The 18,946-nt window shown below is 35.5% G+C and overlaps 2 protein-coding genes across 2 annotated transcripts in view; one reads left to right on the top strand and one right to left on the bottom strand.

Annotated features, from left to right (window-relative positions):
• ubac2 (UBA domain containing 2) overlaps nucleotides 1-18,563 on the bottom strand; it is a 44,884-nt gene extending 26,321 nt beyond the window's left edge. The window contains exons 1-4 of the mRNA XM_056458568.1: nucleotides 18,398-18,563; nucleotides 10,628-10,755; nucleotides 8,458-8,577; nucleotides 7,013-7,119 (exon numbers count right to left, since the gene is read on the bottom strand). Coding sequence (XP_056314543.1) covers nucleotides 7,013-7,119; nucleotides 8,458-8,577; nucleotides 10,628-10,755; nucleotides 18,398-18,431 — 389 coding nt within the window. The 5' untranslated portion in view covers nucleotides 18,432-18,563. The remainder of the gene's footprint in view (nucleotides 1-7,012; nucleotides 7,120-8,457; nucleotides 8,578-10,627; nucleotides 10,756-18,397) is intronic.
• Nucleotides 1,603-5,170, top strand: gpr183b (G protein-coupled receptor 183b). Its single transcript, XM_056458555.1, has 2 exons — nucleotides 1,603-1,725; nucleotides 3,635-5,170. Exon 2 carries the CDS (start codon nucleotides 3,656-3,658, stop codon nucleotides 4,751-4,753), a length of 1,098 nt encoding a protein of 365 aa, XP_056314530.1. The 5' UTR covers nucleotides 1,603-1,725; nucleotides 3,635-3,655; the 3' UTR covers nucleotides 4,754-5,170.
• Nucleotides 18,564-18,946: the final 383 nt, after the last annotated feature.

The raw sequence follows: 18,946 nt of genomic DNA, 5'->3' as shown, positions 1-18,946 counted from the left end.
ACCAGATCCTGTATGTCAGAAAGTATAGTTTACTGCTGAACAAGTCATTTTATCATGGTAAAATAACACAGAAATTGAATAATAACACTTTAATCTCACCACAAAACTCCGACGTCTGCTTTGAAAAAAAGGCAATCACGATGCCACACCTGATTTTTATAGCATTAAATTACTGGCTAAAAACATACTCTTTACAAAAATGAAGATCTGCACCTATCAGCATGATAACCAGTGTCTTAATTGAAATCTTTCGGGACATTTTATTGCAAGTGTCATTTAATTTTCTTATTTGGGCTCAAGTCTCCTTCATAAACATGGAGGAGGCAGGTTTTATGACTTGTACTGCAGCCAGTCCCCAAAGAGCGATCTAACGGCCGAAACTTGCACTCAAAAGCAGGCGTGTGGCACACTTGGTCTGGCCACTTAACCACACAGGCCTGATTGGTGGATTGCTGCACAGATGGTTGTGCTTCTGTAAGGTTCTCCTCTCTCCACAGAGGAACGCTGGAGCTCAGACAGGGTGACCATCAGGTTATTGATCACCTCCTTAACTAAGGTCCTTCTGCCCGATCACTCAGCTTAGATGGCCGGCCAGCTCTAGGAAGAGTCCTGGTGGTTAAACATCTTCCACTTACAGATGATGGAGGCCACTGTGCTTATTGGAACTTTCAAAGCAGCAGACATTTTTCTGTAACCTTCCCCAGCCTTGTGCTTCGAGACAATCCTGTCTCGGAGGTCTACAGAAAATTCCTTTGTCTTTATGCTTGGTTTGTGCTTTGGCATGCACTGTCAACCCTGGGACCTTATATAGACAGGTGTATGCCTTTTCAAATCATGTCCAATCAACGAAATTTACCACAGGTGAACTTTAATTAACCTGCTGAAACATCTTAAGAATGATCAGTGGAAACAGAATGTACCTGAGCTCAATTTAGAGCTACATGGCAAAGGCTGTGAATACTTACGTACATGTGATTTTTCAGGTTTTTTATTGTTAATAAATTTGCAACAATTTCAAAAACTCTCTTTTCACATTGTCATTATGGGGTATTGTGTGTATTTTGGAATAAGGCTGTAACATAAAAAAATTGGAAAAAGTGAAGCGCTATGAATACTTTGCAGATGCACTTTATTTTATGGGGATGTTTGAGACATATTATAGAAATGACAATGTTATATGATTTAACTATTAATTACAAAATAATTACATAGTTTACTTCTACCTTAAACTCTATTTCTTCTAATCCTATCTGTTGACAAACCGAGCTCACTGTGTTTTGCAGTTTTAAGCAGATGAGCCAAGACGTTGAATGTCAAATTTTAGTTAAAAAAAAAAAAAAATGAAGCAACAACGGTTAACAAATTTCACCATAGTTAAATAAAATGGGTAAACTAGCCTTTAAGTTAAGACTAGAAAATCTTATTTTCGCATTATAACTCCTAGATTCCTTGTATGAATACTTTGGTAAAAAAAAAAGGCTAGATGTCTCAGTAAAAGCCACAAGATAATTTCAGTTCTCCAAAAAGAGTTAAACATCCCCCCCACGCTGACACTGAAAGAAGCAAAAGGAAAGTGATGAAAAGAGCAGCAGAAATGGAAAAAGAAGCAGGAAGAGATCACTTTCACACATTACACAGCTACATTTTAAAAGTGAGATGAGATTTAAAAAATAGCAAGAGAGAATAGCATCGATGTCTAGCTGAAAATCTGCTTTATGTAATTTGGTGAGTATTATTTTATTAAATAATACAAACATTAGAGAAAATAAAATAAATGTTTGTAACAATGTGTGAAAATACAAAAAAAACTTTTATGGTAAATATATAACTAGTGTAAAATTAAATATTACAATAAAAGTGGTCCAATAAACAGCTAAATTTGTATAAAGCAGCCTTTTGTGTATATGGTAAAATTTGACAATAAGGTATAACATTAAGTAATGAATTAATGAATCTCTTTTTACATTAGTTAAAACAAATACAGTGCTGTATTTTTACTGTTGGATGTTAGTTCCTGTCTGTTCAAAACCTTTTAAACAATGTGAATAGATATTTTAGTTTTAATACTGTTTTAATAAATGCTGAAATCTGAATGTTACTGAGAACTAATGTACTGTAGCCAAATTAGGCATGGGCCAGTATAAGAGTCTGATGGTATGATATCCTTGGATAAAAATATCACGCTTTGATTGTATTTTGATCACTGCTCTAACATATATTCTTTTTAAATGTCTGCGTTAAAAACAAAAAGTTTGTTTCCCTTTGAACACAACATGTTTTATTTTAATAAACATTTATGTATTTTGGAACAGTAAACATGTCAGGTTAAATAATTAAAATGAATAATTGACTTCTGCTGTCTTCATTTATTTATTTTTCACAATTTAGATTTTTTCACAATTTAAAACAGCATCTTTGACATATCGTAAAAAAACAAACAAAAAAATGGAAATAAAAAATCATACGCATACCTTAGGAAAGGTACAGCAAAAAATTTTGTTGGTTTTAAAACCTTGACTTTCTCAAACCGTGGTATGCCTTGAAAAAGTTTATCGTCCCATGCCTAAGCCAAATAATGCTTTAGTTGGGTCTTATTGAAAAATGTTACTGGATACATTTATCATTATTATTTTATTTATTAAATCGTTTATTACATATTTCAAATATATATGTTTGTTCTTTTTTTTTTTTTTTTACAAATGTCATAAATAATCTTAAAGGGTTTAAAAACTGTCATTTATTTTTCATTCACACACTAAAAAATCAGATAATGCAGACAAAACAACAGAAACTTGCTGAGAAATGCTTCAAAGAAAAGTTACACTAGTCTACATTTACTAAATAACCAAACTATCAAGAGCTGAGTATAATACCATGGGGTCAGAAATATTTTATTGCAAAAACAACTATGAAAATATTAAATTAATTAAACAGACCAAATGCATTCATAATGATACAATTAAAATCAAAACAAAAGATCTTCAGGGGTAGTTAATGTGTTTTATAGAGGGATTCATTTTTTTTCTCACTCCCTCTTCCATTACTTAATTAACAATGACTGTTATGTTGACTGTTATTGTGTTCGATATATCATTTTCAGTATTGTTTAGATATACAGTTGAGTCATGTGACTATAGTGTTTAAATGAATTCCAGAAGCACCTGAACTTTGTTAACCCGATGAAGTGTTGCCACAATGTGTAGGTGCTATATGATTTCTGTTAATAGTAAAGCCATGTTAATTTAGGCTTTTTCATTTTTTCACTTACTTTTCGAGTGCTAATGATTTCGTTGATAAAAATAAAGATTTTCATGTCAAATAAACATTCAAAAAAATCCTTAAAAGTATTGAGGTTTAAAATGTTCAGCAAAATATTAAACAGTGTCAAACAGTGCATCAAATCAGTATTTATCATTATTAATAAGGACCATAAAACTGAACAGAAGAATGGCATCTTTACGATAATAAACAGCCTTTTAAAATGCTAAAATATTGAATGTAAATGTTTTATTTACTCATTAGATTTCTTATAAAATGCATACATGCAGACTTGGTGAACTTTGATGAATTATAATACATCATATATTATTTTAAATCTTACTGACCCCAAACATTGCTTCCTCTGTCTTTGCAGTGAGGTCTTCTGTTTATAACTATGATGAGTCCTGATTCAGACAACTTCTCTTCCACCTGCAACTTGTATGATCATCGCCCAGTGGCCCGGGTTCTCATACCGCTGGCCTATTCTATCATATGTCCAGTGGGACTCTTAGGAAATGCTCTGGCTCTCCATGTGGTGATCTCCAGCACCACCAAAATTAATTCAATCACACTTTATTCCGCCAACCTGGCTGTGTCTGATATCTTATTCTGCCTGTCGCTTCCTCTACGAGCTGTTTACTATGGATTGGGCTTTCACTGGCCAATGGGAGAAGTACTGTGTAAAGCCATAGCACTGCTCTTCTATTTAAACTGCTACGCTGGTGTGAACTTCATGACATGTCTGGCTGTGGACCGTTTTGTGGCTCTAGTGTTTCCTGCGAGACTGGCAAAACTGAGAAAGGCAAAAAATGTGCGGTTTGTGTGTCTGGCAATATGGCTGCTGGTGCTGGCCCAGACGCTGCCCCTGCTAACAATCGACCTGACCAAAACTGAGCCTGACAGCAGCATCACCTGTATGGAATACCCCAATTTTGAGGGTGTTTTCAAAGGGCTGCCCTACATGCTGATCGTGGCAGTAGTTTTAGGTTTTGGCATCCCAGTTTTGACAATCATTGCTTGTTATTCCATCCTGACTCACAAACTACGTCAAGCGGCAAAGTCGAACCAACTGACGGAACGTTCCGGAAAGACCAAAAAAGCCAGAGGAGTGATCGCAGGCGTGGTTTTTGTGTTTGTGGTTTGTTTCAGCCCATATCACATAGACATCTTGCAATACATGATTCGGAAGCTTCTCTATGAAACGGACTGCAAGGAACTGCAGTCGTTTCAGATCTCTCTACATATCACGGTGTGCCTTATGAACTTGAATTCCTGCTTGGATCCCTTTGTTTACTTCTTTGCATGTAAAGGCTACAAGCAGAAGGTGATGAGGATGATGAAGTGGCAGGTTGGCACCCACTTCTCCAGCGTGAAGAACTCTGCTGAAAGTTCAGGCACAGGTGATGTGCTCGGCACACGCCGCAACAACAGGATAATAATGAACAATGTTGAAGAAGATCAGCAAATTTGTTATCAACCAAACGCAACATAAGCCTCATTTTATGTAAACTTTACATCAGTTGGACACAAGCACTCAGTAAGATGCACAAACTATTCAACAAACAAACAAGCCAATGTTTTTTTGACTTACAAGCCCACTGAAAGCAAGTAATTTAAAAGGATGTGGAAGGCAATTAAGATTGTGATCGTAATTCATGTTTTAGTACACCACAATGTATAAACATTTTGTTTTGGTGTGCTTTCTCACAACACATCCCATAAAGATCATGTTTTAGGCTGAAGTGGCCAAAAGTGGACGAAAGAGCTTCAAATTTAGATTAAAAAAAAAAAAAGTCCCAGACAATTTGACCTTCCTTGATTTAAACAACACACACTTCATCTAACAATTGTTGAGCACAAAAAGAGGAAAAAGATCAAATACATGAACTAAATGTTGACTATTTTAAAATGAAAGTGTAATTGTTAAATGAAAATGTTAAAGTGAAATGTTCTCAAAAATAATTCTCACAAAATAACTTGTTTACTCAGAAATTAGAAGTTGTATACTTTTCTTTACTGTATAGAACATAAAAGAAGATATTCTGAGAAATGTTTTGCCAGTCTCAGGTTTTTTTTTATCCATACATGTCACCAACATTTATGAACATTCTCCAAAACATTGTTTTATGCGTTTCAAAGACATACAGTTGAAGTCAGAATTATTAGCCCCCCGTTTGTTTTTTTCCTAATTTCTGTTTAACGGAGAGAAGATTTTTTTTCAACACTTTTCTAAACATAATAGTTTTAATAACTCATTTCTAATAACTGATTTATTTTATCCTTGCCATGATGACAGTAAATAAAATTTTACTAGATATTTTACAAGACACTTCTATACAGCTTAAAGTGACATTTAAAGGCTTAACTAGGTTAATTATTTTAACTAGACAGGTTAGGGTAATTAGGCAAGTTATTATTGTATGCGATGGTTTGTTCTGTGGACTATCGAAAAAAAAAAATAGCTTAAAGGGGCTAATAATTTTGACCTTAAAATTGTTTTTATAAAATTAATAACTGCTTTTATTTTACAAATAATGTTAAATAAAACAAATAAGACTTTCTCCAGAAGAAAAAATATTACCAGACATACTGTGAAAATGTTCTTGCTCTGTTAAACATCATTTGGGATTTATTTAAAAAAGAAAAAAAATTCAAAGAGGGGCTAATAATTCCGACTTCAACTGTAGTTAATACAAAGTAGCCAACCGGTCCACAGCCAATTTTTAATGTTTCGTTGTGTCTGTTTGTAACTACAGCTCTTCAACCAGGCCAGGGCCAGCCAACTGAACCTCGCCTGGGCCTGATTTGAAGCAATCATACTTGAACCTGGAGACACGCCCAGGCATGGTTCGAATGGTTTCTTCCTAATATGATGTATTGGCTTAACTAGGCAATGCAAATATGATCAAACTGAGCAAGCTACAGTAGCATGCAGTATGCTAGAATACAAACTTCTATAGCTTTTAATTAGTAGAAATTACTCCTCCATCACTAGTATGATGTCATTAACAGCAGTTCAAATCAACTTGGCTCAAACAATGTTCAAGTGACAGTTTGAGAAACAGGCATGAGTAGCAAGTTTTATTTGTTTATTTGTTTCTGAAATTATGCAATTTTAGATAATCAGTTAAGTCATTATCCCCCCTAAGAATTTTTGTATGAACTATCTCTTAAAAATCAGCTAATGCTAACTCAATTAAACGCCATTTCTAAGATACAAAATTGATACAAATGGAATTATAAAAAGCTGTGATGCTTGTGAAACAGTGAACATGAATGAATCAACAAGGATGTCAAATGTCAAGATGAGAGATAGTAACACTTGAAATACTTGGGAGATTTCTTCAGACCTGTGTCACAATTTCACTGATTGACGCATGACAGTTATTACAGGTCTTTCTTATTAAAAAACAAAACAAAACAAAAAAAAACACTACCTGCCAATCTCTCATAATGAATACTCTCAGAGCTAGTAGCACAAAGAAAATAACATATTGTAAGAATATTCAGGATACTTGACTTTCACTAGAAGTTACAATTACACAAACCTAAATTACAATTTTAAACAGGGAAGTTGATGTTTGTTCAACAGGAAACTCAAGAACTGTGCTTTCACATACAGATAGTGTTGCAGGAATTAGCAGCAAACCAGTCTGCGATTGCATCACACAGTGCATTCACATGGTAATACTGTTTAAAACACCTAATAGTTTGTGGAGACCTAAGAACGATACATAAACGTTATACTCACAGTCCAGCTGGAAGAACATCCACCTCAAGTTCAAACGTGAAGCGAAGAGCTTCTGTCAGCAGCAAGTCCACAAAAGCAGAAAGAACCCAAGCTCCAAAGAGGAAAGACTAAACATTATGATCAAAAATACAACAGTGCTTTAGTCGTACAATTTTAATAAAAGTAATTAAAAGTGTTTTAATTCATCAGCATGTGATTGAATCTACAGTACATTAGCACGTGAAAGGAAACGTTTGGAGAAATAGCTTTTGGATTAATTCGAAAGAATGAAAGGTGCTGCAAGTTACATTTGCCCTTTATGCACTTTGTATGCACTTTATCTTGATCTGGTATGTGTGTGCACGGTATTATAAAGCTATAGTTTTGTGTGTATTTGAATTATGTATTATGTGCTTGTGTGTGTATATAGTAGGGAAAATATGTATTGATCACGTCATGTTTTTTCCTGGGAATAATATTTCTATAGGAGCTGTTGACAAGGAATTGAACCAATTTTGGTAAAAACACAAACATTCATTCATTCATTTTCTTTTCGGCTAAGTCCCTTTATTAATCTGGGGTCACCACAGCGGAATGAACCGCCAACTTATCCAGCATATGTTTTACGCAGCGGATGCAAAAACACAAACAATACAAATACAAACATAAAAATAAAACATTAATTAATAAATTAATTATGTGTAATAACAATGAAATGACAGAAGGAGAAAGTACTGAACTACTGAAACGTATTTAATACTTTATATAAAAGGCTATTTTTGGTGATGGCAGAGGCACTTGGAAGTGTAAAAATCTTGATGGTTCTGTGGGTCTCGTCTATCAAATTTGATCATTATTTGGTATTTTATATTGGATTTAAGTCAGGTGATTGGCTGAGCCACTCTACAGCTTGATTTTCTTTCTCTGAAAGCATTTTGGATCATTGTCCTGCTGAAATGTACACACTGGTTTCATGCTAATGTAGATGTAGCACTGAAGCAGCTAACCTTAATTTACACTGACAAAAGGCAGACGGTTGCTGAAAACTACTGAGAGATTTCAGCTGCTGTCTAGGCTTTCACTGCCTTTCTATTCCTCCCTTTCTTCATGTGTTCAATACTTTTTCCCTGTGTCATTTCATTTTCTTACACATAACTTAATTTGCAAACTAATTTGATTTGTTTTCTTTGCATATATGGATTTCGTTGGTTGGTACCAACATAACTTTTAAGGCCACACATTTTTTTATTAAAAACATTTAAAGAATTTTTAAGACACCCTAAAATAAATCCATTATAAAATTACAAAGCTTAAATGTATTTTCATGTTTTACGAAGTACAAGTTCCCACAAACTATTTTGAAACTTTCTAAAAAGCACTTTGCACTTTCCGAAGTTTTCATATTTTTAAGATAAAAAAACAGGCAGACGCACACAACAGAGCCACCATTGACACCTAATACTTACAGCAAATTTGTGGCTGCCAAACCTTCTTTCAAATATGCGGAAATTGTAAATAAGCAGACTGCTGCAGAAAGTGTCTTTCAGGTCCAGACAGATAAGTCGTCCACTCACCAGCCTCCAGAACTACAAAAACCATGGAAATGCAAACACACACAATGACTGTTTAAGAATATTTTGAAATGTCATAAATATTTACACACACAAATCAATACAATTATTATTCAATAAAACCTTTATTCAAACAAAAAATAATTTTAAGAACAAGCAATATTTCTATTATTTCTGGCTGTTGACACACTAGCTGGATGACGATTATGATACAATCAGAAAAGAACAAATGTGTTATTAATTATTTTTTTATTATTCCCATTTACTAATTATACTAATACAGAGTTCCAAGTACACATCTTTGAACATCTGATTAATGCTATTAAAATCCAATGTTATATGTTACATTGCAAATATATAATGTAGTATTATGCTACCTAATTATTGACACCAAACTTGAGACAGGTTTAACAATTAGCATTTCATTACAACTCGATGCTCATGCAGGATAACATTTGAATGACTGCAAACATTTTAAACTCAAAGTATAAGTTTCACAATAAGTCATGATTTACTTTTCATTACAAATATTAAATATTTAGATATTAAAATATTAAAACGTCACTTCATGCAGACTTTCTCTAAGTTATGATATTCATTGAAAGAAGAAACCTAAATAAGTTTATAAATGGCATATATTTTCCTCATTGGTATGAAGTTCAAAAGAGACTCACTGATAGACAAATGAACTTTTGGCTGCTTTGGTCAAAAGAAGTTATGATTTATTTCAGAAAAATTAATTAGGGTTAGCACAATTCTTCCATTTTATTTACTTATTCTGACCTAGAAATTGCTCAAATTTAATAAAAAAATACTTTGAATAAATTTAAATAATTAATTTTTAAATACTGATTAAGATTAATAAATTAATAACAAGGCAAACATTAAGGAGCAATATAAATAGTTTAAAAATGAACATTTGATATAGCGCAGGGGTTCCCAAACTTTTCAGTCCACAACCCCCAAAATAACAATGCCAGTGACTTGCAGCCCCCAATATCCTCTGAGGTGGTTATAAATATAGAAACCTTGCACGTAATCTGTGAAGGCACTGTAAAGGCTGTAAATATAAACTACTATTCTTATCTTCAGTAAGTTATGGATAAATTATGGTAATTCTAATGGTTTAATAAAATTATTTAGATTTTTGGAAATCACCAAGTGACCCCCCTTCATTGTCCCACCACTCCCACTTTGGGAACCATTGATATAACGAACTGAATTGTTCGAGTAAATAATATTACATGAATATATTTTTACATTTCTTTACTAGTGGGTGCAGGACACTATAGTTTATTTATGCAAGTACAGCAAAACAAAGTAAATGGTCAAACTTTATTTAAAGGTACAATTCTCACTATTAACAAACTTATTATTATGACTTTTAGCTCAACAGACTTTGCTGCTTATTAATATTTATTAAGACAGCAGTTGGATTTAGGATCAGAGATGTAGAATAAGATTATGCAGAATATGTACTTTATACTAATTAACAACTATGATCTTAAAGTCTGCATTAACCAGAAGCTGCAAACATTTTTTTCTGTTTTGTGATGTAGTTCCTAGAGAAACAGAATATTAAATGAGAAAACAGTGGGCGTGGCTTGCTTTTCCTATTGCTAGCTGATTGAATGTAGTAAAGTAGGCATTTCATTCAGAAAGATCAGGAAAAGGGTTTGGGGAAAGTTATGACAACCTAACAGACGCCTCCTCTTCACTATTTCTGTTTGTTATCATAACACTGTCAAAACAGACAGTTGAACGGATGTGTTTTTTTTTCTTAATGACATGCACAGATGAATTGTTCACCACAAAACTAGCAGTGTAAGCTAACAAAATCCATATGGTTAGTTTTGATTTCATGTGTACTTAATAATAGGCAGATAAGCCACTAGTTAACACTAGAATTGGTACTTAAACTGAAGTGTTACCAAATGAACTGTGACATATTATACGCAAAAAATAATTTTCTACTACCATTACCAATTATAATAAATAATCTCTGATAACATGAGAAATGTCGAAGGTGTCTGAATAAGTTTTGTTTTTGAATTGTATATCTCACCTGTTTGCCTTGCCTGATGGCCTGGAGGTTGTATATGAACAGATCCTGGTACTGAGGCAGAAGCACAGTCAGCAGCACAGTGAGGACTGTGGGAAGCAGCAGTAAGCTCTTCGACAGGGGTGCTTTATCTGCAGAACATAAGAATAAAATTGTATCATTAGATCTTTTGTTGACGTCAAAGAATGAACGTATATATTCTAACTGTAGGACATATTGGACCTTTAGGTGAATCTGTCAGACACATTAGTTAATATGATCATCCTCATGCAGTGAGCTATGATCATATATTAAATGCAAGGGATCTTTAAAATGGTGTAAAAAGATCCCATTTATACAGTGAGACCTGTAGATTATAAATGAGTGTAAAATAGTGGTTAGCTGTTGGTTAGCAGTGGTTATCAGTTGGCATTTCTTTGTGGAGTTTGTATTCCCTTGTGTTTGTGTGGGTTTCCTTGAGGTGCTCTGGTTTCTACCACTGTTAAAACCGCAGACATGCAGTATAATTGAATTAATTAACACATTTTTTTGTGTGTGTGCGTGTGTGTGTGTGTGACTATGAGAGAGTATGGGTGTTCCACAGTACTGGTTTGTGGCTAAAAGGACATCCACTACGTAAAAATATATACCAGAATAATTGTTGGTTCATACTGCTGTGGCGAAAGAAAATGAATGAACTAATTATTCTGTAAATTAACATTTGCACTAAATGTATGAATTTGTTTATTTTTTATGCATTTAATCAATTGATTCATTTATTTCAATTATCAAATTATCTTAGAATGATTTTAAGTATTAGATCATTATATGTAACGCTACAGTTACTTAAGTAACCCTCGTTCCCTGAGGGGGGGAGGAACAAAAACGCTATGCAAAAAACTTCCACTCTGGGGATTTCGTCAGAATCCAATCATCTGAAAGAGTATAAAAACATGAAATGTCATTGGCGGCGTCAGCGTGCACAGCTGGCGTCAATTACAATTAAACTTGTTATAAAGACACAGCTCGTGCCACTCCAGACCTTCTTTTCTAGCTGAAAGAGCCTTTTACGACTACCAGCTAAGGGACAATCACTGTGGCAAAGGAACATTGCATTTCTGTTCCCCCCATCAAGGAACGAATGTTACTTTAGTAACCGTAGCGTTTCCATCGAGGGGGGAACTTCAATGCTACGTGGAAATTCCACTATGGGGAAATCTATGGAAAATGCAACAACGAAAGAACCTTACCACGTCTCTGGTGAGGGGCATGCCAAGCTGCAGTGTGAACGCACCTGCAACATGGGAGGCGCAGCCTTCCAACGTGTTCCATGGCCCTTACTTACCTGTTCCTGGTTTAGATATATTTTTCGGGGAGTCATAAAAATACACCTAGTTAATTCTAAGAATTTGTGACAGTACGACAGTACGTTGGGAAAGCGTGCAGTCTCAATGGGCCAGCTGCTGACCGAATGGCCAAAAGCATATGAAATAGCCCTGAGAAGGGGGAGTACTAATATTAGAAGATGGTTAGCGGGGAGGGAAGACATGAGCCCGCCTAGAGGGGGGGACTACATCGTGGCTGAGTGAGCATATGGGATCGCACATACTGTAGCAGGAGAAGCAGTTTTAACATGAAGTGACACAACATTTCTGTTGCGCCGTATATTATTGCATCGTGGCGGTTCCTTTTTTTGGCTACAATATGGACTTCTCTAGGTTTGTTAATTCATTAATTTATTTTATTATTTAATTTATATATTTTAATTTTAAGGTATTTTATATAATATGCTTTATAAAGTTATAATAAAATGCATGTTGTAAATACATAACATATATGCAGACAATAGGTGTCATTTGCCTAATCATTTTTAAATATTAAAGCAAAAAGAAACTTATCACATTAATGTGCTTATAACCCGCTTATACTGACACCTACTGGCACATGTCACAAGATCACTGACATTAGTGGCATGTAGGTCTACATTATTTTTAAATTTATTTGTAGTGACACTTTAGATCTTTATTGGTACAATACATGTCAGTGGATAGCATGTATTATTTTGAGGTATTTTATATAATTTACTTTTAAAAATGTAAATACATATTGAACTGGTTAACACTTCAGCCTGCATTTTTAACTTCAGATATTAGGCATAAAAAATGGTAAAGATTATGTAACGATGAATAAAGTTATTGTTCACCATTTGTATTGTTAACTGCATTAACTTTTTACAAGTTTAGTTAGATATTAACAAAGACTAAATAACGCTTAACAGATGTGTTACTCATTGTTAATCCATGTAAACTAATGCATTAACTAAAGTTAAATAATACAGCCTTATTGTAAAGTGTTACTTGAGAGACATAGAGAAGACTTATAAACAAACTCGCGATGCAATAAATCAGATGTTTGACATCATCGTAATGATTTGTTAAGAAGCATCATTAAGTTGTGTTGATGTCACAGCAACTACATGCCACTGATGTCATGCCACTAATGTCAATACATGCCACTAATGTCAGTAGGCCTAATGGCTCGTTTCCACTGACTGGTGCGGTTCGGGTCGGTACGGGTCACCTTTATCAGGCTTGCGTTTCCACTACCAAGGGTACCCTTTTGGTGGGCGTGGTGTATGACAAAGTTTCAGTCAACGTCATTCTCGCTCGAGAAAATGTCTACAATAAAGCTGCACAGGTCGCTCACATATCATACGAGAAGCTCTTCTCACAAAACAGATGCTTTACACACATAAATACTTGTGTAGAAATGTTTATTACTAACTTTTCTATGAACATGAGTTGATTATAACTGCAGATCAATGACAGTGCGAAACAGCCTACCGTAACGTCTGTAATTATTTTTAATAAATAAATAAATGAACACATATAAACACATACAGACCCTTACAGTCTCCGATATGTTAACAAATACAGAAGAACTACAGACAGCAGACATTTCGCCCATATTTAGGTTCAAAAACAACATAAAATATAGCCTACAGTCAGTGTAAACCTCTCATCTGTGTCTGTAATCTTCAGCAGCACATGTAGCCTCTGTTAGAGAGTAATTCCATCATTCCCAGTTCATATTAGTATAAAAAGGTGATGATAATATTTATACATGGCATTTTGTTCATGTTTGCTGAAAAATAATGTGCTCCTTTTTTTCCGGCTTCTCCTTTGTTTCTTCACGCTTCACGCTTCACTCTCACGTTTGTCAGTGTCTGACAGGTTTGGGTTCAAAAGCACGTCAATAATCAAGCGCAGGTTATTATCATCAGCTCAAGAAGTTTGTTATTTCAGATATAGATGCGCGACGAACGCAAGGAAAAAAGCGAAACCGCTCGCACTTCAGACTGCCTCGTAAAAACTACAAGGCACAGATTAGATTCTGCTCTACTCCATGCCTTTGTGGCTGTTCATCAAGACGACGACAAGGTTTGTTTGAGCCCAGATTGACCATGGCTCGTTATTATATGTATTAATAATTCCGCTATAATCTCTCGCTGTGTATTTTAAACATGGCGGGTTTTTTGTTTTCATTCTGGCTTGTTGTGTAAGCGAATGATCTCTGTAAACCAATAGCGTTCAGCTGCGCCCCTAGCTACGCCTTTTGGTACCCTTTCTCGTGTTTGGTACCCTTTCGAAAGGTAGCCGAAAAAGTGGTACGGTACGGTTCGGTTCGGTACGCCTTTTGACAGTGGAAACGGCCATAAAAGCGTACCAAACCAAACCGTACCGTACCTCTCAGTAGAAACGGGCCATAAATGTCATGTCAGTGCATGCCACTAATGTCAGTAGGCATAAATGCCATGTCAGTACATGCCACTAATGTCAGTAGGCCTTATTGCCAGTAATGTCAGTGAGTGACACATGCCATTAATGTCAGTAGGCCTAAACGCCACTAGTGTGTCAGTGGCACATGCCACTAATGTCAGTGACACATGCCATTAATGCCAGCGATCTTGTGACATGTGCCAGTAGGTGTCAGTATAAGCACGTTTTAAGCACATTAATGTGATAAGTTTCTTTTTGCTTTAATATTTAAAAATGATTAGGCAAATGACACCTATTATCTGCATATATGTTATGTATTTACAACATGCATTTTATTATAACTTTATAAAGCATATTATATAAAATACCTTAAAATGAAAATAAATTAATTAAATAATAAAATAAATTAATGAATTAACAAACCTAGAGAAATCCATATTGTAGCCAGCAAAGGAACCGCCACAATGCAATAATATACGGCGCAACAGATAAGCATGTCACAATAAATTTGATATCCACTGACATGTACTGTCAAATGACTAAATATTACATATTGTAGCAATAAATACCGGAAGTATAGCTACGAATGCGTAAAATAAATGCTTTTAAATTAAAACATCATGGAGTAGTCCAGCATATAAACTAACTTGCGACGCAATAAATCATATTAAAAGTCACGTAATGATTAAATATGGTTTTGCGCGTGTTGATTAGTGTCATTAAGGTTCGCCGGGTGTCGATGTCACTGAAGTGACATGCAGCGCGACACTCTGAGTGACACAGGTCACTACACATTCCACTACCGAGTGACACATGACAGTAAAAACCAGACATGCCACCGGAAGTGTTACTACACTCAGTGGCATGTGCCAGTGGTATCTATGTCAGATGTCGTGTCACTTCATGTTAAAACTGCTGCTGCATAGCAGGCACCTATATCTAGAACACGGGCTGACCAGTGGGCATGCCAACAACGTAACAGGCCAACACCTGACTCCTCCGTTGAGTCAGATGCTGGATGCCTCGGAGGAACTGCAAGGTTCGCCAAGTGGGGAACTTAATTGACAAAGCAAGAAAGCGCACGTATCTCTGTGTTAGAGAGAAAGGTGCAGCAAGCATTTTACAACACCTAACTAAATTTCCTCATTCATCAGGGTTTCCTAACACCCTTGAGGAAAGCGGCTCCACTCGCAGATTATACAATCTTGCAAATGTATTAGCAGAAACTGACGGTGGCGTGGAAGTATGGAGACATGGAAGTACGTGTCCTTCAGGTCTATTGCTGCAAACCAATCCACTTTTGCCTAAGCATCCTGAACTGCAGCCTGTAGCGGTAGCGGCCTCAAAACACGCAGATCTAGGATTGGTCGAAAGGAGAAAGGAGACCGTTCTCACGCACTCCGCGAGCCACTAGCTAATGGCACGCTTGATCTGGGAGATCGTCTTGTACAGCTTGTACGAGCTGCTCGTCTAGCTGCTCCGCCATCAAGGGGGGTGAGGGCGGAGGCGCACGCAGATCGTGCAGAGAAAGGTGGCCTCCAAGATTGCGTGAGCCAACTGTGCACTTCCGGGAAGAAAGGGATGGGAGGCTAGAAGGTCTTGCCTTCTTAGTATCCTCCACGTAACACCCATCTAGTCGGTCCAGCCGCGGGGCTGGAGGATGAACCATCACCAGACCCACAGCCGAAGCAGCCCGGTAAATCGCAGCCAGCATATCTGTTTCTGGATCCCACGCCGCGTTCACCACCCGTCTGCCAACACTCTGGACCGGGGGAAGCCAGCTGCTTTCTCGTTCTCTCTCTCTGTCGACGCAGTTGGAGAAACCCTCATAAGACTCTCTCAGAAGCTTCGTGAAAGGCTTTGAAAGTGAAAAGGATGTCTGGCGTGGCATGAGTTGCGTCTTTATAACAAGTTTAATTGTAATTGACACCAACTGTGCACGCTGACACTGCCAACTCATTGGCATTTCATTGGCCCATTTTTATACTTTTTCAGAGGATTGGATTCTGACGAAATACCTATAGTGGAAGTTTCCACATAGCATTAAAGTTCCCCTCCCGATGGAAAACTAGATTATTATATGCATTGTAAAATAATATGCGTAAATTTGCTGATTTCCGTATTTTGTGATTCATGCTTTTACTTTTCCACATTTATTTATGCTTTTGAATTGCATTATGGCATTCTTTGATCTTTCCTTCAACAATTTTTTACCTTGAAAGGTGGTAAAAAGCGATATATGATATTGAAGTGATATAATTTCTGGGTTGGCGTTGTATATTACACTACAAATACCTTGTAATAAACTGCCAGTTTATTTACAGACTTATTCCTCTATATATATATATATATATATATATATATATATATATATATATATATATATATATATATTATATATATATATATATATATATATATATATATATATATATATACTTGTCAAAATGTCAATAAAAGTCACTTTGTTAAACTGTAGAGTTAAGTTTTCAACAACATAAGTCAACAGAGCAGACATCAACATCCCAAAATGCAATTTACAACCATAAATAAAAGGAAAACAAAATACAGAATCTGTTAATTAACAGATATGTTTTTACAGTGTGTAATTTAAATCTATTAAACCAGGTTTCTTAGTTTGATTGTTGATACACATTAAAAAACACACTGCATTTTTACACAATGCAAATAAATTAATAAAACGCGCTGCATTTTCTCACAGTGCAAACAATTTACAAAAACTCCTGCATTTTCTTACAACACTTGAGAAAACTTCGCAACACAACAGAAATGTTTCAAGTGGGCCCAAAAACGTGACAGACGCCTCTGAGCCATGACTATTGCTCAGTGAATCAGAATCAGAATCAGAAAGAGCTTTATTGCCAGGTATGTTCACACATACGAGGAATTTGTTTTCAAGACAGAGCTTCTACAGTGCTCCTACAAAAAGTTGTAGGTGATCTTTGAAAGGTGAGTTTTTTGATTGTTTATTTAAACATCCTGATTCCTTGTCTTTTGTCATTTAGAAGCCTAAACAACCATAGCCTAAATAGTCGGGTCTGTCATGTTTTAGGATCCTCTTGAAACATTTCCTTTGTGTTGTGTTGTGAGAAAATGCAGCACGATTTCATAAATTGTTTGCGTTGTGTGAAAATGGAGCCTGTTTTCGTAAATTGTTTGCATTATGTGTAAATGCAGCGTGTTTTCATGAATTGTTTCATGACTTACCTAAATGGCTGGGTCTGTCATGTTTTAGGATTCTGCGTTGTGTGAAAATGGAGCACGTTTTCGTTAGTTGTTTTCGTTGTGTGTAAATGCAACACATTTATTAAAAAAAAAGATCTATGTTGCAGTGTACGTAACTGTGATAACTACAAATTGAGTTATTATTGGGTAAAACTGCAAAACCATAACAATGTTTTTTTTTTTAAATAACATGGCATAAAATAAAAATCTTTGTGACTTTAATTTATTTATTAACTTTCAAACAGCAGTGTTTTACTAAAAAATGGAATTGTTAATGAATAGGTAACTTTCATAAAGTCCTAGGACATGACTTAAAAAAATATTTTTAAAAAAATTTCAACAGCTAAGGAATTGTAAATGATTTAAACAGCTAAGGAAAAGTAAATGATGTTTCAAAAGATACATCAATAATAAGCAGTCAGCAGTAACCTACAGCTCTTTTAATGGTGTTTATCAGAAATGTGGTGATCACAGTGGTTTTAAGCAGAGTTCATGTTCTGTCTCTTTGTCAATCTCTTAAAATAAATGTTATAATGAGATACATGATTCTTGTCGCCTCGCATTTGCCCAGAAGTGGCTGATTTCTCTCTTCAAACATTTCCTGTCTAAAATCATGAGCCAAATCAAACTGACGTGATGGCCAGGATCATGTGTGAAGTGCGATAATAATCGGATGAAGGTTCATGATGACTGAGCTTTAATCTGAATGAATGACTGACAGACAGACGCATCTGATCTTCATGACATGATGGTTTTAAACTGTACTTACATAATCCCCACGAACCGGTGGACGTGAACATCATGCCACTTACACGCGGAATATAACTAAAAAAACTAAGGAAACAACGACATAAAGGCACTGAATTTAAAAACGTAAAAACATTACGCGTTATAAGGAAATCTCGCTCCGAGAGAGGGAAAGGGGAAAGGGTATCGAGTATGGTGCCTCGCAAGAGACAAACTTCACCCGCGTCACTTTTACAAAATTAGCGTTTTCTTTTACAGCAATTAGCCACTAGAGGCCGTTAAAGTTATCATGACTACGAAAGGGTTAACAGCTTGCATCCAGGTTTATGGACCCTGACTGTTATGACTGTTATGACGCGTTTAACGGTCATCATAATATTTAATCCTTTTTAAGTTTTTAATATTTTGGATTTTTATATTTTAATATTTACTTTATTTTAATATTTTATATTTAATAGCCTTATTATTAGTTAGACCTATTTCAATGGCCCTGTACATTTGGGGGCCCAAAGCAGAATCATTTTCCTACCTTGCTCTAAATAGTGGAGTATTGCCATTGCAAACTGGCCCA

Source organism: Danio aesculapii, chromosome 1, assembly GCF_903798145.1.
Source record: "Danio aesculapii chromosome 1, fDanAes4.1, whole genome shotgun sequence".
In the NCBI taxonomy this organism is placed as follows: domain Eukaryota; kingdom Metazoa; phylum Chordata; class Actinopteri; order Cypriniformes; family Danionidae; genus Danio; species Danio aesculapii.
The sequence above is the reverse complement of the archived record's forward strand: the minus strand, read 5'-3'. Positions and strand labels throughout refer to the sequence as shown.